The sequence below is a fragment of the Podarcis tiliguerta genome (assembly GCF_965153285.1).
Source record: "Podarcis tiliguerta genome assembly, chromosome: 7".
NCBI lineage: Eukaryota > Metazoa > Chordata > Lepidosauria > Squamata > Lacertidae > Podarcis > Podarcis tiliguerta.
Window position 1 is genome coordinate 77,688,569 of NC_139540.1, and position 26,268 is coordinate 77,714,836.

The 26,268-nt window shown below is 44.1% G+C and overlaps 1 protein-coding gene and 2 long non-coding RNA genes across 4 annotated transcripts in view; 2 read left to right on the plus strand and 1 right to left on the minus strand.

Moving 5' to 3' along the window:
- Positions 1–4,959: 4,959 nt before the first annotated feature.
- On the plus strand, positions 4,960–5,801 carry LOC310682678. The gene is made up of 2 exons (XR_014514099.1): positions 4,960–5,058; positions 5,685–5,801. It is a non-coding gene; the product is annotated as an uncharacterized lncRNA (long non-coding RNA).
- Positions 5,802–13,680: 7,879 nt separating this feature from the next.
- Positions 13,681–19,154, minus strand: LOC310681690. The gene is made up of 3 exons (XR_014513514.1): positions 19,072–19,154; positions 17,020–17,105; positions 13,681–16,269 (listed from the first exon to the last, which is right to left on the minus strand). It is a non-coding gene; the product is annotated as an uncharacterized lncRNA (long non-coding RNA).
- A 2-nt stretch (positions 19,155–19,156) lies between these two features.
- The window catches only part of CTNNAL1 (catenin alpha like 1), a 65,173-nt gene continuing 58,061 nt past the window's right edge, over positions 19,157–26,268 (plus strand). For both annotated transcript variants that reach the window (XM_083449357.1, XM_083449356.1), the window contains exon 1: positions 19,157–19,709. In XM_083449357.1, the coding sequence (XP_083305483.1) occupies positions 19,284–19,709 (426 nt within the window). In that variant the 5' untranslated portion in view covers positions 19,157–19,283. The remainder of the gene's footprint in view (positions 19,710–26,268) is intronic.

Genomic DNA, 26,268 nt, shown 5'->3' on the forward strand with positions numbered 1-26,268 from the left:
CATTATAAAGTATTGTGCACATTATTTGTATCTGTTATCTGCCCAAATCAGATACCTTTCTAGAGGACGCTGTGCAAACAGAATCGCTGCTCTTTTCAACTGGCTGTTCTACTATGGTGTAGCCAGACACAGGATTTTCGTAGGTGAGCTTTTTCCTACCTTCTATGCTTCTTGCTAAATTTAATCAAGCTTTTGCTGCAGGAACAGAAGCAGGGCTAATAAAACTGAAGTCAGAAGCCCTAAACCAGTCAAAGGCAATACAGAATACAGTGGTACCTCGGGTTACATACGCTTCAGGTTACAGACTCCGCTAACCCAGAAATATTACCTCAGGTTAAGAACTTTGCTTCAGGACGAGAATAGAAATCGTGCAGTGGTGGCACAGCGGCAGCAGGAGGCCCCATTAGCTAAAGTGGTGCTTCAGGTTAAGAACAGTTTCAGGTTAAGAACAGACCTCCAGAACGAATTAAGTACTTAACCTGAGGTACCACTGTAGACTGATGTGAAGAACACTGTACCCATGATGCCACATGTGTGATTTCTCTCTCCTGTACTTCCCCCCATGTTGATAAAAACATCTTGCATAGTTTGTTCCCAGATGTATACGTTGCTAACATAGGCTAAAAAGTGGAAGATACTTAAAGTGCTTTGTTATGTGTGAATACTGTACATGCAACATTTTTCCTCTTGTGTTTTAAGGAAAAGTTATATACCCTTTTTGTTTGACAGGCTTACATTTTGTCCTCTTTAGAGTATCACAGGACAGGGGGGCAACTTTTTTTCAGGCATATCAACACTTTAACCTAGTTTTCTCAGAGCCAGTGTGGTGTAGTGGTTAAGAGTGGTAGACTTGTAATCTGGTGAACTGGGTTCACGTCTCCACTCCTCCACATGCAGCTGCTGGGTGACCTTGGGCTAGTCATACTTCTTTGAAGTCTCTCAGCCCCACTCATCTCACAGAGTGTTTGTTGTGGGCAGGAAGGGAAAGGAGAATGATACCCACTTTGAGACTCCTTAGGGTAGTGATAAAGCGGGATATCAAATCCAAACTCCTCCTCCTCCTCTTCTTCTTCTTCTTCTTCTTCTTCTTCTTCCTGTAAAAAGGAAAAAAAATCCAGTTATTTATTTATTTGAGGGCCAGGTAAAGTACTCTTAACTTTCTCACCAATAAAAATGCAGCCCCGATTTGACTTCTAAGAGATTCTTGGACTGTATCTGGCATGTGTGGAAGGGAGGAAAGTTCTGCCAATAATCTCCACAAATGACTGTCAAAATAATAGATGGCAGTGGCGTAGCGTGGGTTGTCAGCACCCGGGGCAAGGCAAGTAATTTGCGCCCCCCCCCCGCTGCACTGTCCCTCCCCCAGATAGTCCCTCGCTCTCTCTCCACACCGCACCGCACCCCTGGCACCCCCCCCCCCACAGTGGGCAGCGACCTGGCGGCTCGGATCGGATTCGCACAGCCAGCACTGCAGTGAGAGAGAGAGAGAGTGAGCCAGGTAGGGGCAGAGAGCTGCGAGTGTGAGCGCCCCCCCCCCCCAGATGTTGCGCCCGGTGCGGCTGGCCCCCCCTGCACCCCCCACGCTACGCCACTGATAGATGGTTATGGTCATCTCTAGGATTTGCTCAAGGAAATTGTATGATGATGATGTCACTGCCATTTCACTCTGGTACATGGGAAGAGTAAAGCCTGTCTTGCTAGAGTTCCTCTCCCCCGTACAGACAGGTGAAGGAAACATCAAGGGATCAGCTCGGTGATATGTGACCTGTACAGACACACCCTTTGGCTTCCTACAGCCAAGTAAGTATCATCAGTGAAAATAATACAGAACTAATGACAAGCATCTGCTAATTATGGCTGCCTGTAGTACATTAAAACATGTTCTCAAAATCTCATGCTGGCAGGGCACAGATTACCCTCCTGAAATAGAACATGTCAGCTCAGTCAACAAGTTTAGTTTATTGTTAGCTGCATCTGTAACCAAACACTTCTTTCTAAACAATTTCTTGTGTTGGCACTGTGATTTGAAGGATGTCTGCTGCTATTAATTGCAGGGCATTGCATGCTGAATTTTTTTGCCCTGGTTGTGTCATTAGCCTTGTAACAGGCCAAACCTTGAGAAATAAGTTATTGCTCGAGTTAGATGATAGTCCTCATATACACTGGATGAAATAAAGAGTTTTATGATGGCACAAATAATTTATAACAAGGAACGTCTTGTTCCCGAATGCCACAAATGCTTTATCTCCTGGGGTTTGTGTATCCCAGGCATCTTACTTTGTAATGCAAAGCAATCAATCAGATTACCAGTTCAAATGTGGTCATCTCAAACTGCTTGCTTCTCCCATATAAAGCTATAAGACAACATGATAATAAAAAATCTAAGAGTTGTCATTAGCAGGCCAATAAAATCTAATGTTAGAGATCAGGCCATGGTTGTAAAATAGGAAATAAAGCAACTTATTTGGAAGTTATTTTTGGTCATCTTTTTCTCTTCCCCCACTCCATAGAATATAATTTAGGTAACCAGTTAATCAGGACAGAAAACTCCCTATTTTGTGCTTATTTTTCCTGATATTGCAGTGTTGTTGTTCTGCATGTTACAGTTTCTGATTCTTTATTGTATCCACTGAATATGTGAACACTTGTGCATAAAAATAACTTATGACAGCAGAAGGATGTTTAGTCTTTGTTTCCCTGACTTGGTTAAAATCTTGCAGTTATTTTTGTTGCATGCATTCAACTTTGCAAAGTATTGTATCCCAAGTTTTGCAGATGCTCTGTGACAAAACATCAGCAGTGTAGATGAGCTCAGAAGTAGTCATATGTTCACAATACAGTGCTCTCAGATACCTGATACAATGCTGTATCTGTTCAGGGTTATTTATAAGCTATTTAGGGCACAATCTAGCAAAGCTCAGTAGTTGTGACTACACCTCAATTTTCAGTGACAGAATGGGAAATCATTGTGATTAATTAATCACTCGTTGATTCATTAATTTTAATGGAAGTTTTGTTGTGGCTCACTTTTGCTGGTTTGTGAATGTAGTGATTTGTTTGGAATCTTATGGAGGCTGATGAAATTATACCACTGTATAAAGCCAATAAATAAACTCATGTTGGAATACATGTATGCCCCCCCCCCATTTTATCCCCACAATGCCCCTTCTCCGGTGAGACAGGTGACGATTTGAACCCAGATCTCTTAGGTCCTGCTTTCGTCACACTAGCCTCTTACCTTGCCGTTTGCTTGAATTCTGTTTCAGTATGTCGTATTTCCAGTAAGTGAAAAGAGACACCCCCCACCCCATTTCCCCTTATATTTATGTAACACATTCCAAGCTAAAAAACTGACCCATTTTAAAGGGCTCTATTTAGCCCCCAGAATGGCATTTATATTTGGCAGAAACTTTAAAGAGGCAGGCTGAAATGTGACCTTTCCTTTACAGCTTGTTTTTCCTTCTCCAAAATGACAGCCGTGTTTATTATTGATTTATTTAGATTTATAGCCCAACTTTCCTGAACACTCGAGGTGCAGTAATAGTACTGCAATTTCCAAATTAGGAACGTACTAAGTGTCGTAACTCAAGCTTAGGGAAGCAAAGTTCTTTAAACACAGGACATGTGAACCTATCTTTTTACCATTACACCATTTTTAAATTGTGCAACTTCAAAATGTTCATAATAATCATTTTCAAATTATGCACTTGTCAGCAAACAACAATAAAAAATAAGAACCTGAATTCCTCTTAAAACCAAGAAGGGTTTCCCAAAGAGTACTGCTTATAGCCATATATTTTTAAAATCTTGTTGAATGAAAGACACATTTGACCACCTCTCTTGCCAACTGCAACCTGTGAATGTTAGTGCAAGACAGAAAGTGGTAAGGGGTGTTTTTAAATAAAGTATGCATACCAGTTAACAGGTTTAAGTATCAGGTGTGGAAATTGTTCAGAGCCATGGTTTTGGTTTCTGAACATCACCATTTAAAAAAACAAAACCTCAGAGTTTCTTCAATTAGTGTTAGGTGAGAGAGATAATCAGTTTGGTTCATCTTCTTTCAGCTAGTACAGTGGTACCTCGGGTTACATACGCTTCAGGTTACATACGCTTCAGGTTACAGACTCCGCTAACCCAGAAATAATACCTCGGGTTAAGAACTTTGCTTCAGGATGAGAACAGAAATCGTGTTCCGGCGACGCAGCGGGAGGCCCCATTAGCTAAAGTAGTGCTTCAGGTTAAGAACAGTTTCAGGTTAAGAACGGACCTACGGAACGAATTAAGTACTTAACCCAAGGTACCACTGTACTAGGAGCAACTGCTAATAGAAGCAAGGAATGGAAAACTAATAATAAAATGCCAAAACCAATATAAAGACATTTTATGGGTGAGGGTTTTTTCCATAACAGCCTAACTATGAAGCTATGCGTCATTAAAATAATAATTGAGAAACCACTAGTGGAGATATTCTTTTAGAACAACATAAGCCAGACAAATCCTGTTGCTCTGCAACCAAGAGACGCCTGCTATCATTCATAATCATATGAATTATATTCATAATCATATTTTCTCAGCATAATGGCAATTCATGTTTCCACTGTGAATGGAAAGGTAAGGGCCCATTAATGTGCAGGCAGCGTGCCACTTTCTTATTCTGGTTTTAGACTGCACTTCTGGCAATCCATTTGTGTAATGCAGTCATGCTTCAGGCAAACCAGTCATTAGAAACAGGAAGAATATAACACTTTTTAAGGTGCTTTTAGATTGAAAATACTCAGCACCTGACCAGAAGATCATAGATACTGTGGATTCCTGCATTGTATGGGGTTCTCTCAGGGTCCCTTGCAAATCTACAGGACTTTGATTCAATGTGGACATAACCGAACATAGGAAACTGCCTTGTAATGAGTCAAATCATTGGTCTACCTAGCTTCTCATTCTCAAAACTGACTGGCAGGAGGTCTCTCCCTGCCAGGAGTCTCTACCAGATTACCTAGACACGCAACTCATGACCCTGTGTATGCAAAGCACATGCTCTGCATATATTATTTGTGGGATGTAAAACACAAGAGCAGTCAAGTACAACATTCCTAGAGTGTACATGTTTAGACATGGGGAGGGATGTTTGTGCAGCCAGCAGGTAAACTTCCTGTTTCCCTCTGGGCTGGGACAGACTTCCTCCACATGCGACTAGAGGTGGGTGTGGCCTCACCTGTGCAGGTAATGATAAAAGCACAGGGCAGGGGCAGCCATCTCTCTCTTACCTCTTCATCTTCTTCCAAGCAACATCAACTGAGTGAAAGATGCCCTCTTGGCTCCCAGCCAAGAGAGGAGAAGGAGTCTATCTTCCTATAAGATAGATTCTAAATGTATATTACTTCATTAAGCTTAAGTCTGCCTTCTGGGATCTGATTGTGAACAGAATGTGAGTAAACTCTTTTTATACTTTTGTAAAGGACTGTGTCGTGTCTTCTATTTTAAGAGGGAATAAGGGGAAATTACCAGAGTGATTATTATAGAGGCTTAAGCGAGCCTGAGCAAACGCTGCTGTTGCAAACTTAAGATAAAGGGGAATGTTTTACTCTGCTGAAATTGGGAACTTGTTAACACAAGTTGGATAAGGATATAATCAGTCAATATATCCTCTCCTGCATCCATGAACATTCCCACATTATTGTGGCCAGTTTGAATAACACGCAACCTCCATTCTGTAGTGCAGGGCAGTTTCGAATCTTTTTTTTAAAAAAATCCTACCTAAAAACATGAACACAGGCAAACATCGGTAGCCCTTTTAAAGCTGTGAGTAGGAAAAATTGCTTAGACCAGAAGTAGTTAGTGACCCAAGCGATGTTTTGGCACTTAGAAGGGCAGGAAAGAAAATTTTATATGAATACAAATCAATAAAGATTTAGTCTGCTAGATTTTGCCGCTCCGCTCATTTGCGAAAGATTTATACGCTCTGAAGAGAAACCAGAGTATTTCATTTGCAGGGGGATATGGGAACAGCCAGGATTGAGAATTTGGATGAAACAGGCCATTTGCATCACACTGTGATCCTGTTCCTTTCCTTTTCTATGAAGTTTGTACATATGTTAAGATAATGCAAGAGACTAAAGTAACGTTTTGCTTCAGGGGAAACATAATTCATGTACAGTAGGAGCCTCCAGTGCAAGGATAACTTTGCTTCTTTATTCTGGCACTGAAAAGTCACTCCCAACCCTGAATAACTGTATTTTTGTTCAAGCAACATCTTAAAACCTATCTCTTTCTTCAAGCCCTTGCCACATAGCTGGAGAGTTGTTTTTTTTAAGTGGTCTAACGATTAGCCTTCTGCAGCTTTTTAAAAATGTTATTGTTGCATTATTATTGTATATTGGTTTTAACTGCTGGGTTAGATTGTCTTTTATGTGATTGTTGTTGGACAGTCTGGGCTCCCTTTGGAGGAAAGTTGAGATACCAGAACAGATAATCAGAATACAGTGAGTTTTCCATAACTCACTAAGCACTAGTGCACCCCCATACTGGCAGAAAATGGTGGGATGCACTTGAAACAAGAGGACTTTGCCCCCACTTGTATTATAAAAAAATCCCACTTTAGCTCATGTAATGCAAAAATCTGCACCACAACATTTATAACCCCAGATCATATAAGCAGGATTGTGAGACTGTGGACCACAGTTCCCATCATCCCTGGCAATTATGGTTTTTATATATATAAAAAATCAGTGTGACTGCCTCCTACTTTATTTTTCACACAGCTATGATATTCCTAAATGTGTAATTGTTTACAAAATATTTTGATAAATCAGCGTGCAATTCCCATTTCACTTATCTACCTATTTTCACGTGTACCCATCTCTAAATCAGTTACTTAACTGAAAATGCTGGTAAGTCAACTGATTTTAATTCTATAAAATACTTTATTCAATTTAAAAAAACCAAAAAACCCTTTGGAAGGCCACCGCAACAAATTACTCTCCGCACTTTGGAAAGCACTGTCCCTCGTTCCTCTAGCCTCATGCGATAGGCAAGATAATTCCAAGTGTGTTGTGGTTTCCATCGCTCTGCATTTCTCAAGGCTGCACAGTTCTCCCAACTACACTTTGGACCTTCTCCAAACTGAGGAGTCCTGATGCTTGCCTTGCTCCTGGATTCAACTACTGCATGTTCTATAATTACCTTAGTCTTTCCCTCCAGTGGAAGGCTGGAGAACTCCCAACAAGGATGAGTCCAGGTTCACTGAGATGCTAGACCTGGTGGTGGCATTGCTAGAGCTGCTTGAAGTCTGAGAAGTTGATGACAGAAACCTTGGTATCTCAGGAGCCTGAAGTGGAACAGATGGGATATATCATAAAAAGAGGATGGGTCCCTGTGGCGATCACACAGGGTCCCCGGACGTTTGACGGTCTATTGACCCTGTGCCACCACTGTGATTGGTTTCTTTGCTGCCACCAACCCGTTTCTCCTCACGGGTACACACGAAGACCAGACAGTTGTTAACATTAACAAATAATCAAGTTTATTTTTGTAGGCATGAACAAGCTTATGGTTTCAGTTAATTTTTCTTGGCAGTTTCTTAATCTTAGTTCCTTAACTGTCCTATGCGTTCCTAACAACTTCAAACTGATTATTCCAATCTGACTCCACCTAACAATTCCTCTCACTCCCTCACCACACAACTCGACCAACCCACAGACTTATATCCTCCCTCTTCCTTCTTCAACTCCCCACTCTCAACTAACTTCCACACACTCCCAACTCTCACCCTAACTCCTCCTATCAGTTTCCACTGGCCAATCACATCACACTCATTTTAACCCTTTCCTTATGACCCACCTAGGAGGCAAACGCCACAGTCCCTACCCTCTACCTCTACCCAACCCTGTATAAATGAAGCTGCATTTACCAAAACAGACTGACTGTAAATTTGGCCTAGGGGCTTGCCTGAGGTCCTCCAGATGTTATTGGTCTGCCAAACACTCATCAGTCCCAGCCAACGTGGCCAAGAGACAGGGATGATGGAGGCTGTCAGCATCTGGAGTGCCACAGGTTAGTTACCCTAGCCCAATAGTGCCTACTCTCGCCTATTCTGACTGGCAGTGTCTTAGCAGAGGTCTTTTCTGGTCTTGCTTCCTTGACATCTTTTTAACCACAGGCACTGGGGATTAAATCAGAGCCCTTCTGCAGGCAACAGTCACGGATGGTCCCTCCTCAAGAAGGTACTGCAGCAAAATCGCTGCCTACACACCCTGCAAACTCTACATAGGGCATAGCCAAATGGGCCACTGGTTGCCTCGCAGGCAGGCAGGTAAAGGAGCAAGAGCAAGTCAAATTGGCCCCAGTGCAAGTGGAACGCCAACCTGACCTCAGCCAGGGGACCAAATGAGAATCGCTGCTGTCCTTTTTCCTTCCTCTCCATTTGTCAGTACTGTGTTTTGTTTCATTGCGATTATTTTATCTGCTTTTTAATGGGTTTGTTTTCAGGTGTTTTATTATTGCAAGCTGCCCCAAAGACATTTTAGGTGCCAGCTGCTCTCTGGATCACTCCCAAAGGGCACAGGCTATTTTGAGAGCATCAATTAATATTTTTAACCCTGTCTCCTTTTTTAAAATTTAATACTGAAATATTTATTTCCTCTCTTTGTTAGCCAGTTGTCCTTCCCGTACACGCTGCTTAATTCCTGTATTTGCATTTGATTTCTTGTTGCTACCAAAAAAAGGACCTTTTAAAGGTAATAATGTCTTAAAACAATGTAAATATTTATGCAGGTGACTTACAGCTGTAACAACAGCATGAACAAAACCAACGATTTCAAAGCAGATAAAAATAATAAAATGTGCCAGCTGGCGATGTTTAATTGGACTGTGATTTTGTTGCCTTTTTTAAGAAGCTGAGATCCTGCAGCCAGACTTGTAGCTAAACGGATAAATCCCATAGCTGGTCTAATTGCAAGCATACCAAAGTTGCACTATTTCCTAGAAAGTATGCATTATGTCTCAACCCACCCTAAATGTCCATTTCAGCATCTTCTACAGCTGTTGACCGTGTACATGTTGGCTGGCAAGGGGAAAAATATATATATATATAGAAAGGAGAATTCACTGGATTCCAAGATCCAAGTATGGGACAAGTACTCACAGAACCATAGAATTGTAGGGTTCGAAGGGACCATGAGAGTAATCTAGTCCAGCCTTGTGCAATGCATGAATCTTTTCCCCAATGAGATGAAGAGTCTCATGCTCTGAGACTGAGCTATGCCAGTGAGAGAGCCCCAGCAGATATTTAAGACCACAAAACATGCAGCAAAGTAAAGCATGAAAATATAGGCTATATTAGACCTTTAAAATATGCTCTTCTAAGTTCCTTCCAAAGTTCCCCTCTTCCCCTAACATAGAAAAAGACCGCACATTTGTTAAGATAAAAATTGGTTTACTTACAAACTCTTCAAAGGCCAGGTTCATGTGCTTTTCCATACATCAGTTGGAAAACACTGGAAGTAAAACTTAGCTGGGGAACTTTCATCACTGTAACTAAGCCAAGTCCAGTAATTGTATCAACCATTCCTCCACGGTAGGTAATGATGAATCTTTCCATCTCTGCGCATATAAAAGTCTCGCCGCTGTGTTCATATATTTAAATAACGTTCCATGGTCCTTCTGATTGTCCAGCCACTCCACGATTCCTCCACCACTACTATCAAATGCCTTGGCATCTCCCAATAGAAGTTAAGGCTTTTCGAATGTGACATAATGTCCAGCTCATCTTCATTTTCCACTTGAGTCCTTGAAGGCTGCCTGCCACCAGTGACTGGGGTTGCAAGGTGGGCTTATGCATTAAAGAAATACCTGTGGGCAGTGCTTTTTTCTAGAAGAGGAGGTGCAGAAACTCCCTAAGTTGTTGAGGGAGCCAAAGTTGTTGAGCTTTAGGGGGACAAACAATGCTTTTTTTGGGGGGGGTACCGTGGCCGCAAGGGATGCGGGTGGCGCTGTGAGTTAAACCACTGTGCCGCTTGGGCTTGCCGATCAAAAGGTCGGCGGTTCAAATCCCCGCAACGGGGTGAGCTCCCGTTGTTCGGTCCCAGCTCCTACCAACTTAGCAGTTCGAAAGCACACAGTGATAAATAGGTACCGCTCCAGCGGGAAAGTAAACGGCTTTTCCATGCGCTGCTCTGGTTTCACCAGAAGCGGCTTAGTCATGCTGGCCACAGGACCCGGAAAAACTGTCTGCGGACAAATGTCAGCTCCTTTGGCCAGTAAAGCGAGATGAGCGCCACAACCCCCAGTCATTCATGACTAGACTTAATTGTCAGGGGTCCCTTTACTTTATTACGGCCACATTTCAACATTGCACCTCATTTCAGCCTCAACATCCTCACTGAGGTGTTTTGTGCCAGGGAGGATCTTTGTGATTTTAGTTTCCATATACAGTGGTGCCTCGCAAGACGAAAAGAATCCGTTCCGCGAGTCTCTTCGTCTAGCGGTTTTTTCGTCTTGCGAAGCAACCCTATTAGCGGATTAGCGCTATTAGCAATTTAGTGGCTATTAGCGGCTATTAAAGGCTTAAGGGATTAGCGGATTAGCTGCTAAAAGGCTATTAGCAGCTTAGTGCCTTAGAAAAAGGGGGTGGGGAGCGAAAAAAAATCGCAAGAATCGCAAGACATTTTCGTCTTGCGAAGCAAGCCCATAGAGAAATTCGTCCTGCAAAGTGCATTGAAAAACGGAAAACCCTTTTGTCTAGCGGGTTTTCCGTCTTGCGAGGCATTCATCTTGCGGGGCACCACTGTATATAATTTTTTTGCTCCATAAGGATCCTATTAATCCTCCCCTCTGTTGCAGGATAATGGGGCCCTTTGTCCTAATATTTGCTCCACTTACATTTCAAAGAGAATATAGGCAGTTAAGGGTGTCCTGTTAGAGATTGATGGTAAAGATTAGACCAGACATAGGCAAACTCGGCCCTCCAGATGTTTTTTGGGACTACAACTCCCATCATCCCTAGCTAACAGGGCCAGTGGTCAGGGATGATGGGAGTTGTAGTTCCAAAACATCTGAAGGGCCTAGTTTGCCTATGCCTGGATTAGACCAAGGTCCTCCAACCATATCTGGCATTCTGTTTCCAATAGAGATCAGCCAAAATGCCTTTGGACAGTGCTCACCAGCATATGAAGGTGATGGCCCGCCTGAATTCTCTCTTCCTAGTACCTGGCATCCAGAGATAGAGTACTTATGTAGATGGAAGTTCCATTTAGAGAAATCTACCACCCACAAGCTTGTCTAAGTAGCAAAATTAACAATGTGCTGCGTGAATAGCTGTAATTATATGAAAACTGCTACACATTTTTGCTCCTTAGAAAATGTAATTTCCTGGCTCAATTAGGCGTTCTAACACCGAACTGTCTCTTATATTAAATTTCTTCTGGAGATCTATTTACCACTGTGAACGTTACAGCTCTCAGTCCATCTTTAAGCAAACGTTCTAGAAACTAAGAGCATTCGTAATCTTTTCCAGTGGGAGACAGTACCACTTAGCCAATCTCTGAGAAACGACTGTATTAATACATATATAAACAAGTCACTTTAAATGGGAGCCAGTTGAATGCAATGCTCTGTTAATCCTCAGCAGGGCTTCACCTAATCGCTGATCAAATATTTAAGGCCCTCTAGTGAACATGCCGTGATCATTGGAACTGACTCCCATCAAGTTAAGTGTGTATAGGATTTCAGCTACAGAGAAAACGTAATTATATTTTTTTACTGGGTCACTTAATGACTGTGTAGTGCAAGTGTGAGAACCTGTGTCCAGCAGACTAATTTCACAGGGAGGAAAAGAAGGAAGGGAAGGTGTTATGTACTGAGTTGAATAGGATCCAAAATGCAGCAGTCTGATTAGTCCTAGAACAATAGGATCCAAAATGCAGCAGTCTGATTGGTCCTAGAACAATAGGATTCAGAATGCAGCAGTCTGATTGGTCCTAGAACAATGCAGCAGTATGATTGGTCTGCAGGAGCCACCCAATCCAGCTCCAGATGGAAGTGAATCCACAACCTGATTGGCCTACAGGAGTATTCCGGAATTAGCCAATCACGTGCAGCCCATTGTGTAAATAATGTATATAAAGCAGATACTTTGAGGGAACTTTCATTCCTCCTCACCACTATGAGCTGAATAAAGAGCATGAAATCCACTCTTGACTCTGAGTATATTTCAGAAGGGAACAAGAACAGATGGAGTGATGAAGAGCAGTGCGAAGCAGGGAAGCCCTCTGTAAGGAATCAGTTCAAGAGTGATCTGTGCCTTCCTCCACAGCCCACTGGGAGGGGCATCAAAGAAAGGAAAGGTGCAAGAATGGGTGCTCCCACCCACCACTGGCATGGAAGTTGCACCTCAGATTGCACCTGAGGGAATACAGCCCTCCAGAGGAGAAAAATGGCGCCCATTCTTGAAATGCAAGCTTTCAAGTTTCGAAACTCTTTTGTTGTGGTGCTGGCGGTGGTTGAGAATGAGAAAACAGAGGTAATTGGGTAGCAAAAAGAGAGAAAAATATTCCCCAAAAGCTCTAGTTCCAATCAACTATAACATGAGTAGTCTTGGTTGCTTTCTCATAATTTTGGCACCGTTGCGTGTAACTTGAGTATTTGTTCAAAAGCTTTTCCTTCAGCGTTTTCTTCTTCCCTTGTACTAAAAAACGAGAACTAAAGCCTACTGTCTTTTCAATAAGATTCATTACTGTGTATGGTTGTCCTTTATGGGTGGGTGTGTCACTATTTTCACTTTCACATTTTGACGCCGTATTTCTTCAAGAAAGCAAACAGCCCCTTGCCAATATTATATGCTTTGCATTCTGAGATGTAAAGGGAAGAAGAATCCTAAAGCATGCATACAGTGTGAAAATGAGACAGTACATCCTCTCCTTAAATGAACATTCACATAACTTCATGTATTTCACTAGTCTTCAGTATCTATACTTCTCTCACAATTGTACTCCACACTTTTTTCAAAAAGCTCAAATTGGCAAACATGGCGTTACTCCATTTTATCCTCACATACGTGCAGAATGTTACTTGACCAAAGTCACCCAGGTCAACACCTGACATATCATGCCCTGGCAGGGCCTACTGCTGACAAAGTTATTGGGGCTCCCTTTTGGGAAAATAAATCTGGCTCAGCACTCTAGAATGGTAGGTAGTCCTAACTGTATTGCTTAATTTCCCACAATGCCTTGCATCAATGCTATGTAAGATATTTTAATGCTAGCGAGACAACACTGCTTGCCGAACTGCTACATGTGATTCAGTGGTGGTAACACATTTTAGGGGAAGTGTTCAGTGCCATAAGGTAAAGGTAAAGGGACCCCTGACCATTAGGTCCAGTCGTGGCCGACTCTGGGGTTGCGGCGCTCATCTTGCTTTACTGGCCGAGGGAGCCGGAGTACAGCTTCCGGGTCATGTGGCCAGCATGACAAAGCCGCTTCTGGCGAACCAGAGCAGCGCACGGAAACGCCGTTTACCTTCCTGCCAGAGTGGTACCTATTTATCTACTTGCACTTTGACGTGCTTTTGAACTGCTAGGTTGGCAGGAGCAGGGACCGAGCAACGGGAGCTCACCCTGTCACGGGGATTCGAACCGCCAACCTTCTGATCGGCAAGTCCTAGGCTCTGTGGTTTAGACCACAGCCCCAAACACACAACTAAAAACAGTTTTAAAGCATCATTAAAAAACCAGCTAAAAACAGTTTAAAACATTCTTAATCAGTAACAAACCATTTGGCATTGAGCAGAGAATATCATGAATTAATTGGGGTTGTCAACTGTTTTAAGATGCAAAGGACTTCCATGCAATGCAATGCAATGCAACCTGACATTTCTATGGAATTAACTAAAACAACTTTATAAACCGCTTAATATTTGAAAATCTCTAGGTAGTGTACGACAGAAACCCCCCCCCCCCCCCGATATCATTAAAGCAAAAATACAAACTAAAAGCAACAAAACAGCAATATAAGAGCATCTAAAAACAAATAAAGCAGGACTCTGGGCGATTCACTACGTATGTGCAGAATGCTGTATTTTATCATTCTTAACAGTGTTTTCTATGATAGTTTGACAGTAACTAGAGGAGTTTCATCAAGGTTCCTAAAGAAAAAGACAACAACATTTGAAATATTATCACTCATATAAAATCACCTAATATCAGAGAGTGCAGATGAGTCTCTGAGCACAGCGGAGTGTGCATTCGTTTGTACCAGAGGAGATCTAATCACTAATGAAAAACCATCAGTCTGACCTGGAGACAACAATGATGTCGTCACAGCTAGCAGTGTCTGTGACTTTAATAACGTTGGTGTCTGCAAGCCCTGCCTGAACTGATCTTGATAACAAAAGAGAATGCTTTCTGAACTGACTCCAAAAGCAAATGGAAGAGGAGAGATGGTTTCAAGACAAACCCGCTGCGTTGTGTGCCAGTTGTTTATAGACTGGGTTTCAGGAGTTGTCCATGCTGTGAGAGTACAGACACTTTATAAATAAAGGTTGCGGGGCCCTTCTCCTCACTACAGCCCACTGCCTCTCTCTCAATGGAGTGCACCTCTAGGGGTGAAGCCAAACCGCTGCCTTGGCAGCACCGAAGTGACCCCAGACCAAAAGCCTTGCCTAGACAACAAGACCCTCCTTTTGGCCTTGCTGATGTGGTCCAAAGGAAAACAGAGCAATACCTTTGGCACCAGCTTGGCTTCAGGAATTGCCAGGGTGCATACAAGGTGCCATCCAACCATTTTAGGTACTCCACTCTGGATTTGTGTAGGGCTTAATCCATAGCCTTTTCTTCTCCCACAGGTGTCCCACAAGGCAGCGGAGGTTTAGGATCAGAGTCTTCCTTCCCCTAGATCTACCTTCCCAGGCTGACAAGCCCCATCAGCCCCCTCTAAAGCACGGGCAGAAACCGGCTTCTTGACTGTTGGACCCACTATTGGTCTCGTCCTTGCAATCCGCCATGGCCTGTCTTCACATGCAGGGGAAGTCCCTAACACACCGAGGGTTTGAGACCCATCAGCTACCCTCACCAGGTTTAGCTGGCCAGTCAAAGCCATATGTGAGAGCTGAGTGCAGGTTAGGGACCAAAGGTGGAAAAACTACCCCAGAAGGAGCATAATGTGTCCCCCAACCAGAGGTTCTACCCCTCCCCAAATACCCCATTACACCCTTAAGGTGTTATTAGTCCCTGAGTAATCAAAGGGACAGAGAAATCATGTGATATACAGGCAGTGTGAAGAGAGGCGCTTTTGCTTTCCCTACTTAGCAGGAGTGCCATTTAGGAAGCCTTGCAAGACAATGTGATTATATGTTTTGCAAGGCATTAAAAGGCAAGCGCTCTTGAAATACCCCCACATTTTCCATCCAAGTGCAGGACTGTCGACTGAAACTTGAAATGGTGTTTCTGCCAGGGAGATAAAATATCATAGACAGAAACAGGTACTGATGACCCCTTCACACATGCTTGCATATCATTTAACTCTTTCACCATTTGATGACTGGCAGCTGAATGTGTGAATGGACTCTGTTCGAAAGCACTGTATCAGAGTTCTAGGCATGCTGTTTGATCTGGTAAAGTTCGTTCAGTCCTACAAAGTGACCACAATGCTCCAGTCTCCAAGTGATGAACTTATGTACCTGTTTGAACTACCTTAGTTAGAAGTCCCTGCTTTACTTCTGGTGTAAGCACCAACCTCCTCTCCCAGTGCTACAGTTGTTGCCCTTAAAAAATACCTGACACCACATAACTTTAAGCATCTCAAGCCATCCTATTCTAACTAGCGGTACTTCGAAATAATTGGCTGTTAGTTTACCAGGCATTTATATCAAAAGTCCTCCCCACCCCAAGTGCCGGGAACAATAAACCCTCTTGAGTCACTTCCCTGCAACAGCTTTCTAGCACACCAAATAAAAATTTAATAGTAGCTGTAGCAGCTGTTTTTATTTCAGAACAATTCACCCCCATAAAATGTTCTCGAAGGACCTGATCCTAAGGCTGCTGCCCTATGCACACTTACCTGTGAGAAAGGCGCATTGAATAATCAGATCAGATGGGTAATTTTTGGTGCCACCAAGGTTGTTGCTCTATTAGATGTGGTTGACACGATTGCTTACAACATCTCTCCCCACTAGTTTGTCTGCTCTGAGCCGCCACTGCATCCTTGCAGTACTATCCAGCAGAGCTGTTCTGTATCGTTCAGCTTTCCTTTGTGTTGGGGAGATGTTCAGGAAATCTTGGTCCTGTAGGTGGGGTTGCACTCCCCAGAATTAAGGAGGCTGATGGGTATTATGTGTGTTCCTATATGACCTGCTGACCTTGCCCTTGGAAGCCCAAGTAGTCCCTGTAACACAAAACACTTTTCACCGATCTTGTTTGGATTACAGTGGTACCTTGGGTTACAGACGCTTCAGGTTAGAGACTTCACTGACCTAGAAACAGTACCTTGGGTTAGGAATTTTGCTTCAGGATGAGAACAGAAATTGCACGGCGGCAGCAGGAGGCCCCATTAGCTAAAGTGGTTAAGAACAGTTTCAGGTTAAGAATGAATGAAGTTCTTAACTCGAGGTGCCACTGTACTCAATGCTTTATGATTGCAGCTACCTCTGAAATCTGCCTTGGAAGTCAGCGTCTGAATTCCAGACTAGGACAAGGCACAGGGAACACATTTCACCAATTTTTAAAGAACTCCACCAGATACCTGTCCATTTCTAAATACATTTCAAACATCTGGTTTTAACCTTTCGCGACCTGAAAGGGAGCCAGTTGTATGAAGGACCATTGTTTCCCATTGTGAATCAAGCCTCAGCTATTAAGATTATCCTCAGAGGCCCTTCTTTGCAGCAGTGACTGCAAAGAACTGACAGTAGAGAGCTTTCCCACTTGATAATACCTTTATACGAAGGTGTACATTCCACTGACTGACTGTCATTTGTTGTTGTTTTGGTACCTGGTGAAAACTTTTATATTTATCCATTTCACTGAAAATTTACCTGCTCTACTGCTGTCTTCTGTTCTGTAGTTTTATTGTAGAATCGTGGCTTTATTTTTTTTCCTGTTATCTGCTTTGGGAGCCTCACTGGTCGAAAAGAAAAAGAGCAAATATATTAAATGAATGAATTAATCCATGTGCACGAACATTAAGATGCCAAATAGCACACAGCCTGCCATTTCAGCAGCTGCATTGATGAGGCTCATGTCGAACTCCTAAGTGTCATACCATGTTATAATACAGCTATGTTTTTCGAATCAGTCTGTGACAAAAGGCAAACAAATGCTCTCTGCATTAAATCAGCACAGGACAGGCCATCGGAGAGGAAATTAATGCAGTATACAGCATGAGGAAAAGAACCAACAGCACTAGGTAGAGGCGTTTTGGCAATTTTCCTTGGTATGAAAACAGGAGTGTCACAGTGTTTGAAACTCCCATTGTTCTAGGCGCGTTTTGCGACACGGAATTTCATTAGCGTGAGCCGTTTCTGAGCTCTGGGTGCAGTACTGTGCCTAAGATTTCGGATTAAAACTGCAGAGTGGAAGGAAAGGGGTACCTTTTTCTGCCTCCCCACTTCCAGCTCCTCTCTGAAGACTGGAGAAGAAACCTTCTTAAGACTATGGGGGGGGGGGGAGGCAGGGGAAGCATGGCTTTGTTTTTTGCAGTCTTCAGATGAGGACTAGTCAATGTGAAAAATGAATATAGGATTTTAGCTGCAGTTCATTCATTTTCAGCTTTGCGTTCTTGTTATTAAAAAAGCATGCCTAGACATTCTACTGTTGCACCCATAACCTAGGTTTAAGGTGCCATTTAGCTCCTAGTGTTCATTAAACCTCGGTTTAAGGTGCCATTTAGCTCCTACCCTAGGGTATGATACCATTACTCAGAATCCACCACATAGTTCAGGATGATTAAACCCACTAGATTGTGGCAACTATAAACTTAACAAAGAGAACTTGCTGAAAGTAAAAGCCGTTCGAGAGTGGTGGACTCTTCTTCATTGGAGGTTATTAAGAAGTGTTTGGATGGTAATCTGCCATGTATGATTTAGTTGAGATTTCTGCATTGCAGAGGGTTGGACTAGATGTCCTTCCAACACTGCAATTCTAGGATTCTACAATTTTATGATTGTGAGGGAAAAACAGGAGAGAGACCCTGTGTGTCACCCAGCTCTCCTTGGAAGAAGTTGGGATAAAAATACTGCATAAGATTTATCTTCCATCTCAATCGTACATACAGAAATAGTCACGCTAGTTGTTGTTTTTACAGCAAAACTGCAGAGTCCTTGGAGGCTAACAAATGTTTGATGACATTTAATCCACTAATTAAGTGGATTGTAATCCACTTAATTAAATGCATAAAGTGTTAATCCTGAGTTGCAGGTACATGGTTAGAGGGAGGGATTGTAAGAAGTTAGGATAGAAGGAAATTAAATGCAGCAAAGTAACAGACACTTATGATCAGTGCTTTTTTTTCTTAAAAAAAAATGTTTAGGGGTACTATCATTTTCCTACTTATATTGAAATACTGCCCCTCAATGAGGCCAAACTTAAGATTCCCTGCGTACCCCTGGAAAGAAGCACTGCTTACGATGATGGACGTAACCCTAAATTATGGAAATTCACAAAGCAGTTGGCTTGATGGCAGAGACATCCTGGCACTGCTAAATCAAGAAACAACACATAGAAATCCCTTGTGTGCCTTCAATCCACAAGTGATAGCACTGGAATTCTTGATGCATTGTTATCAAGCAGGTTTCGCTTGACAGCCTCCCTTTGAAATGGATTTGCTCCAGGATGGCTACTTTTAAGTTTACTGAGTATTCGCCAGATAGATCTGATGAAGTGAAAGACACAGAAACCTCATGCCGTAACAAATGAGCTGGTTTTTAAGGTGCCACAAGGCTCTTTGCAGTTAGGCACCCATCTAACCCGTGTTAAAAGCTAATGATCTCAGCGTCTGACAAGGCAGTTTTGGGTGGATCAAAACTGGCCTTGCCAGATTATATACATTTCCCCCCTTTTTTTCTCATGGACCAACACGACCGGCTTACTTTGCTTTTGGGGGTGCCCAACGGCAGAAGAAGAAGAAGAAACTGAATGTAATGTTTACACTGCCATCTTGACGACTCGCCAGTGTGCGAACTAACTGAAGGGAAAATGAGTAATGGAAGTGCCCTAAAGGGAGAAGAAGCCCTTGCCCGTGGCGACGATTCGCTCGCTCCCCCGCGCGCAAATAACCAGCACTACCAGTCGTCGGGATGCGATGACACGCGTGTGTGGCCGAAAACTGGGCGGGCTGGAGGGCGGGGGCACCGGGGCTTTTCGGCTGGAGAGGAGTTATATGCGCTGCGAGGAGGAGGAGGGGGGACCTCAAGCTCGGCGGCTGCCATTTCCCAGGGCAGAAGGCGGGAAGGCGATGAGGAGGAGACAGGGGAGGAGCGCGCCGGAGCCGGAGAGCTCCAGCCGCCGCCGACACCTCCTGCTCCTCCTCTCCCAGGCGGGAGAGCCGACGAGGAGCGAGCTGCGCGGCTCCGGAGCAATGGCCGCGTTCCCCGGCGGCAGCGGAGTGTCGTGGCCGCGCTCGCCGCCCGGCGCGGCTCTCGCCACGGCTTTGGGATGGGAGCCGCTGCCGGGGCTGCAGATCCGCTCGCGCTCCGTGGAGCAGACGCTGGTGCCGCTCGTGGCGCAGGTAGCAAGCTACTCGCGGGCGGGCGGGCGCGCGCTCCGTCCTTTCTGCCGGGATCCCCTCTCGCTGCTTTCCTCCTCAACACCCCCCCCCCGCACCCCCGCTCCTGATTTGATACGAATGCAATCCGGAGCCGCTCCGAATCGGGGCCGCCTCCCCCAGGGCGGGCTTGGCGCGCGCAGAAGTCCCCGTTTCTACTTTCGCCCGCTGCTTAGCCATCGCTTTCCCGGGTAGAGTTTTAAGGTGTTGGGGGTTTGGTGGTGGTGGTTTTGGGGTTTTTTTGGAGGGAGGGTGTTTGCATAAAGCATGCATAAATGCATGCCTTGCTTGCAAAAACCCTCCCGATTTGACGATCTCTCTCTCTCCCCCCCCCCCCGCCTCCCCCGATTTCCTCCTTTTCCTCTCCCGGCCAAGAAACTGCAAAGAGCGCGATTCGGAACATCGGTTTGTCCGCACCGGAGCCGCTCGGCTAAATCGAGACCTTTTTTAAATAAATAAATAAATGAAGGCGCCCCCCTTTTTAAAAAAACAACAACATCCGACTGAAATAGAGTTTTGCGCTCAGAGGGGGAAACCTTTTGGAATCCCAGCCCGGCCTTTGTTGTGCTTTTTCTTTGTGTTTTCCGCTTTTCTGGGGCCCAGGACTTCGTTAGATCCATCGCTAGCTGTGCAGGACTTTAAAAAAAAGAGAGAGTTTCGACTAACTTCCGGAGGATTAGCAGCGGCGTTCAGCGCAGCCTTGCACTTCGTAGCGAAGTTTTTGCACGACCGGTTGTGTGTGTGTGTGTGTTGTAGAGTTAATATTGCATGGCTGTGTTACCTTATCCGAGAACGATGTGCAGCACGTATCCCTTGTAGGCTGCCTGCAAGGCTGCAGGGCAGGAATTTCAGCAAGGACAAATGCGGTGCACGAGCCACTTCAGCGCCCAAGTGCTCCACAAATAGTGCCATAGAACTTCCGTAGGTGTATTTACTCCCATGATCGCCCCGTGCGCTTTACCGCAATGGCTCCAGATTAAGGAATGCCGTGCTTTATTTGAAGTTAGGACCAAGTTCTTCAACAGAGGAAGGGTGTACGAGCAAGCCGTTACCCCCTACTTAAAACAAGTGCGTCTGAAAAGAGCAAAACTTATTCCCGAGTAAAAGTATGCACTAAGAAATTCACTTGCACAACAACAATGGAAAAGAAGGAGGAGGCATCTTCTTGCTCTTGTGCTGTGGAAATGTTCTGTTGAGCACCCTGGCGGGTTGTGTCCAGTGGTATCAACCTTAGAAAACAGCTAGGTCTGCTTACTGCGGACCAATCCCTTTCCTGCTAGTCCACTTGAGCAGGAGAGCATTGTTAAACCGCACCATTAATTTTGTAGAATGTTATGTCTGTGGGTGTTCAGGGAATTTCAAATATCTCACTTTGGCAGCCAGAAAGAGTGGGAAATCGGAGCAAAACAGTAACGGAACCATACTTGGAAACATCATTTTTGACATTCTTAGTGAATGTATTGCTTTTAAAAGCTTTGCAGAACCGTGTGCACATAAGAGACTGCTGACAACGTTGTAACTAATCAATGCTTATGGAAATGAACAGTATAGGATTGCATTGTACATGGTTTGTTGCGAACAAAGTTACTCAGAGTGATGCTGCTTTGTAAACTGGAGTGTTATCAACTTCTGTCTAAATTTGTTGACTGCAAACTGGTCCCCTCCAGGTGTTCCTTGATTACAGTTCCCAAAATTTTGACCATTGGCCATCATGGCTGGGGTCAAAAATATCTGCGGAGCAACCAGTTTGGTAAATACAGGTTTATTGTTTAGAAAAGAAGCCCACAAAATTACTAGCCCATATATTTTTTTAACTGTCCTCTCTGCCCATACAAATTCCCATTACTAATTTGTGGCTCATTACCAGGAGAATTACCGTACCAACTTGCTTTGAAAAGCTACCGTACTTTGCTTGATCATCTGATGGTGAGTCTCAATTTCCATAGGCAACCATGCGGCAGGAATATTGGGTGCTATCCAACCAGCCCTTTAGTGCAAATATTTCTGCTTGCACAATGGCATTTCCCTGTGTCCTCTTCCTACACGCACTCTAAATCCTGCCCAAATCTGCTCTGGAGGGGGTGGGTAGCAGAAAACCAGATCAGATGTGGGAGGGAGTTCCCTTGTGGAAGCAGAAATCGTTGCGCTGACAGAACAAGTCAGTAGAATCCCATCCATTGAAACCATTTACATTGTGCAATGTGGTCTGCAGCGTGAAGTTACAGCCTAGGTTGGTGAGAATGGAGGCCAAATATCCAATAGTTTTGAGGTTGACCTTAAAAAAAGGTAGGACAGCTGGAAATAACAGAAACAAAGTATAGTGGTACCTCGGGTTAAGTACTTAATTCGTTCCGGAGGTCCGTACTTAACCTGAGACTGTTCTTAACCTGAAGCACCACTTTAGCTAATGGGGCCTCCTGCTGCTGCTGTGCCGCCAGAGCACGATTTCTGTTCTGAAGCAAAGTTATTAACCTGAAGCACTATTTCTGGGTTAGCGGAGTCTGTAACCTGAAGCGTATGTAACCTGAAGCATATGTAACCCGAGGTATCACTGTATATGCAAAACCCAACTTTAGGAAAGAATCCATTTAGTCTTGTTTCTAAGTATTACCTTAGTTTGTAAGTTGTAAACAGCTGGAAGCTGTAATTCTAAGTCTTTCTGAGTAAATAAGCACAGGATTGAGTTACATGCAAACCTTTCCCAGTAATTCCCATAAAGTTAAAAATGGTTTAAATTGGGGTGGTCAACTTGTGACCCTCTGGAAGTTGTTGGGTACCTACTTCCCTCAGCCCCAACCATCACGGCTAATGATCAGGGACGATGAGAACTTGCAGTTCAGAACCTCTTTCCATCCCTGGCTTAAAGTATACACTACTTAGATGTGTATTGATGCACAGGCAGTCACTCACAGAATTCCAGACCCAATAATGGGCCAAAGAGATCTTTTACCATGCATTGGACCAAAACATTTTCTTCTGAAAACTTTGGAATACTTAAAGTAAAGGTAAAGGGACCCCTGACCATTAGGTCCAGTCGTGACCAACTCTGGGGTTGCGGCACTCATCTCGCTTTATTGGCCGAGGGAGCCGGCGTACAGCTTCCGGGTCATGTGGCCAGCATGACTAAGCCGCTTCTGGCGTACCAGAGCAGCACACGGAAACGCCATTTACCTTCCCGCCAGAGCGGTACCTATTGATCTACTTGCACTTTGACGTGCTTTTGAACTGCTAGGTTGGCAGGAGCAGGGATCGAGCAACAGGAGCTCACTCAGTTGCGGGGATTCGAACCGCCGACCTTGTGATCGGCAAGTCCTAGGCTCTGTGGTTTAACCCACAGGGCCACCCGCGTCCCTGGAATATTTAGCCAAGATTAAATGAGTAGCATATACAGGTGGCGACCAATTGTTCAGGCGCGTCCAATTGATGTGCGACAGCCTCCCTGTGGAAATGGGGAGTTTCCTGTACACCATGCTTGCTGGCGGCTAGAGTTTGGACTGAACTGAAATGCTCCCTCTTTCCCTAATGTGCATATCCTCTTTTTTGTCACCACAAAGCAAAATAGGAGTGAGAACAATGCTTCTTGCACATCGTTTGCTATCTTGTGGGGAGGAAATGGTGTCTTGTGACAGTGCGAGACACTGTGCCTATGAACAAATTAGTCTTGTGGCACCCTAAAGACGAACAAATATATTATGGCAATAGTTTTCATGGACACAAGACCACTTTCTCGATGAGGGCAGCAAACAGAGGTGGCAGTGACAAAAGATGATTGGGGAGTTTTGAAGCTTCATTAATGTTTGGAAAGTTGACCTGGGAATTTTTGACTCAGCCCTACTTAGAGATCAGGCACTTTGGTGGAGCAGTAGAGCAAACTCTTGTGGGTCTATGAATTTATCGTCATTATTATGTATACCCCTCCGTTCTCCTAGTACAGGACCTAAGATGGCTCACATCATGAATGGAAACAGACACAACTAAACCACACTAATCAATGTAAATATTTTTAAAACTCTATCAGACAATGTTTCTCTGTCCTCCTGTTCCAGCTGCTCCGCTCTGTTCCAGTAGTTGTCATGTTTTTGTCTCCTCCCACTCACTTAACATTTCGTGCCATTGAGTAATTATGGGCTACCTTGAGTCTCTCTCTCTGTATTTCTCTTGTGTATTGGTAGTGCAGTTTGGCTACATAAACATAGAAGAAGAAGACTCTAGTTTGCATTAGTACATAGAGTGGCAAAGCACAGTCTAGAAGCACATACCCCGGAGTTAGTTCCGTTGAACTCCATTGGATTCACTTCTGAGGAAATGTGCAGTATCAGGTGGTTCTTGCTGAGCTTTATATGGTAGCAATGAATAATACAGTGGTGCCTCGCAAGACGAAAAGAATCCGTTCCGTGGGTCTTTTCGTCTTGCGGTTTTTTCGTCTTGCGAAGCAAGCCCATCGACGGAGTAGCGCTGTTAGCGCTATTGGCGATTTAAGAGCTAAAAACGGCTTTTTAAGGGGTGGGGGATTAGCGGTTTTGCTGCTAAAATGCTTTTAGCAGCTTAGCGATTCAAAATAAGGGGTTTTGGAGCAAAAAAAAATTCAAATTTTTCGTCATTTTTCGTCTTGCGAAGCAAGCCCATAGGGAAATTCGTCCTGCGAAGCGCCTCTGCAAACGGAAAACCCTTTCGTCTTGCGGGTTTTCCGTCTTGCGAGGCATTCGTCTTGCGGGGCACCACTGTATTTATATGAGATTTCCCCTGCTATTGCTATTGATTTTGGTTAGTGTCCCGTTTAAACTGGCTTGATCACATTCATTTCTCTTGGAGGGAAAGTGTTTAAATGCAGGTGGGATGTCTTAAGTGAGTTGTGGGTTGTGGTGCAATTGTGGCATCCCCAAATCACTTACTCTAGAAAAACCCACAGAAATATGCTTAGTGACTGGGCCAAGAATAGGCAAGAGCGATGATCTGTAATGCAGATCAACTTTCTTGTCATCCCTGGGCTGAACTCTTGTTGGTCCATTTGACTTGAGTCAAGCACTTGCCATAGTGAGTCATTTGTAGTTGCCCACAGGAATATGTTCTTCCACCTTTCTTACTTTGGGTAGTGTTGTGGCATTAGGAATAGCTTCAGATCTAATGAGACTGTGCAGTTAAGGGAGCTTTGTTGTTGTTTAGTCGTGTCCGACTCTTCGTGACCCCATGGACCAGAGCACGCCAGGCACTCCTGTCCTCCACTGCCTCCCGCAGTTTGGTCAAACTCATGCTGGTAGCTTCGAGAACACTATCCAACCATCTCGTCCTCTGTCATCCCCTTCTCCTTGTGCCCTCCATCTTTCCCAACATCAGGGTCTTTTCCAGGGAGTCTTCTCTTCTCATAAGGTGGCCAAAGTATTGGAGCCTCAGCTTCAGGATCTGTCCTTCCAGTGAGCACTCAGGGCTGATTTCTTACCTCATACCAAACATGGTCCATTTAGCCTAGTATTGTCTGCCCTGACTGATTGCAGCTCCGCAGAGTCCCAGGAAGAGAGAAGATTTTCCATGACCTGCTACTGGATCCTTTTTTAAAACTGATGATTGAACCTGAGAGCCATGTGGTGTAGTGGTTAAGAGCGGTAGTCTCGTAATCTGGTGAACTGGGTTCGCTTCCCCGCTCCTCCACATGCAGCTGCTGGGTGACCTTGGGCTAGTCACACTTCTCTGAAGTCTCTCAGCCCCACTCACCTCATAGAGTGATTGTTGTGGGGTAGGAAGGGAAAGGAGAATGTTAGCTGCTTTGAGACTCGTTCGGGTAGTGATAAAGTGGGATATCAAATCCAAACTCTTCTTCTTCTGAGACTTTCTGCATGTGAAGCATGGGTTCAAGCACTTAGCTGGGCCCAGTGTCTCCCAGATTCCTAGCTGTGTTTGATTAAAGTGGCAAGGCTGACTGCTTTCAGCTCAAAATCTTTCCCCAACTTATTTGTCACTGTTAGATATATAATTATCTCCCATGTTTAGAATATTTTTCTCCCTCCACATTCAGGTGCTCCTCAATACGTTCAAAATCTACCATTTTCTTACAGAATATGTTGTTAAAGACCTTATGTGCATCCTGGTCCTCTTTTGTCTAAATTACTATGTCAGCCTTCCTGCCTGTTATATCTGCCCCTAGATCTTCTCACAATATCACTGTTGTCATATTACCTCCCCTCCGTCTGTTGCTGTGATCCTATCTCGTGCTTTGACTCTTGTTGCTGGCTTTTAATCCTTGGCTGCATCAGCTTCAAGTTTCTAGTCTTACCTTTAAGAATTTCCATTAGTAGATCTCTTCTCCCATCTCCACTTATTCCAAGGTATTTCCTCTAGAAATGACATAACTGCAGAATCTCCATCTAGTTTAGAATATGGTGGAATATGATCTTGGCAATATCAGCTGCCATGGGTATATTAACACGACTTGATTGCTTTGCTATGGTGATTATTTCTTACAAGCTATAGTCAAAATCAGGGCTACAGTGCTGATTTTTCAAGGCATCTTCCAGTTTGGGCACGAGAG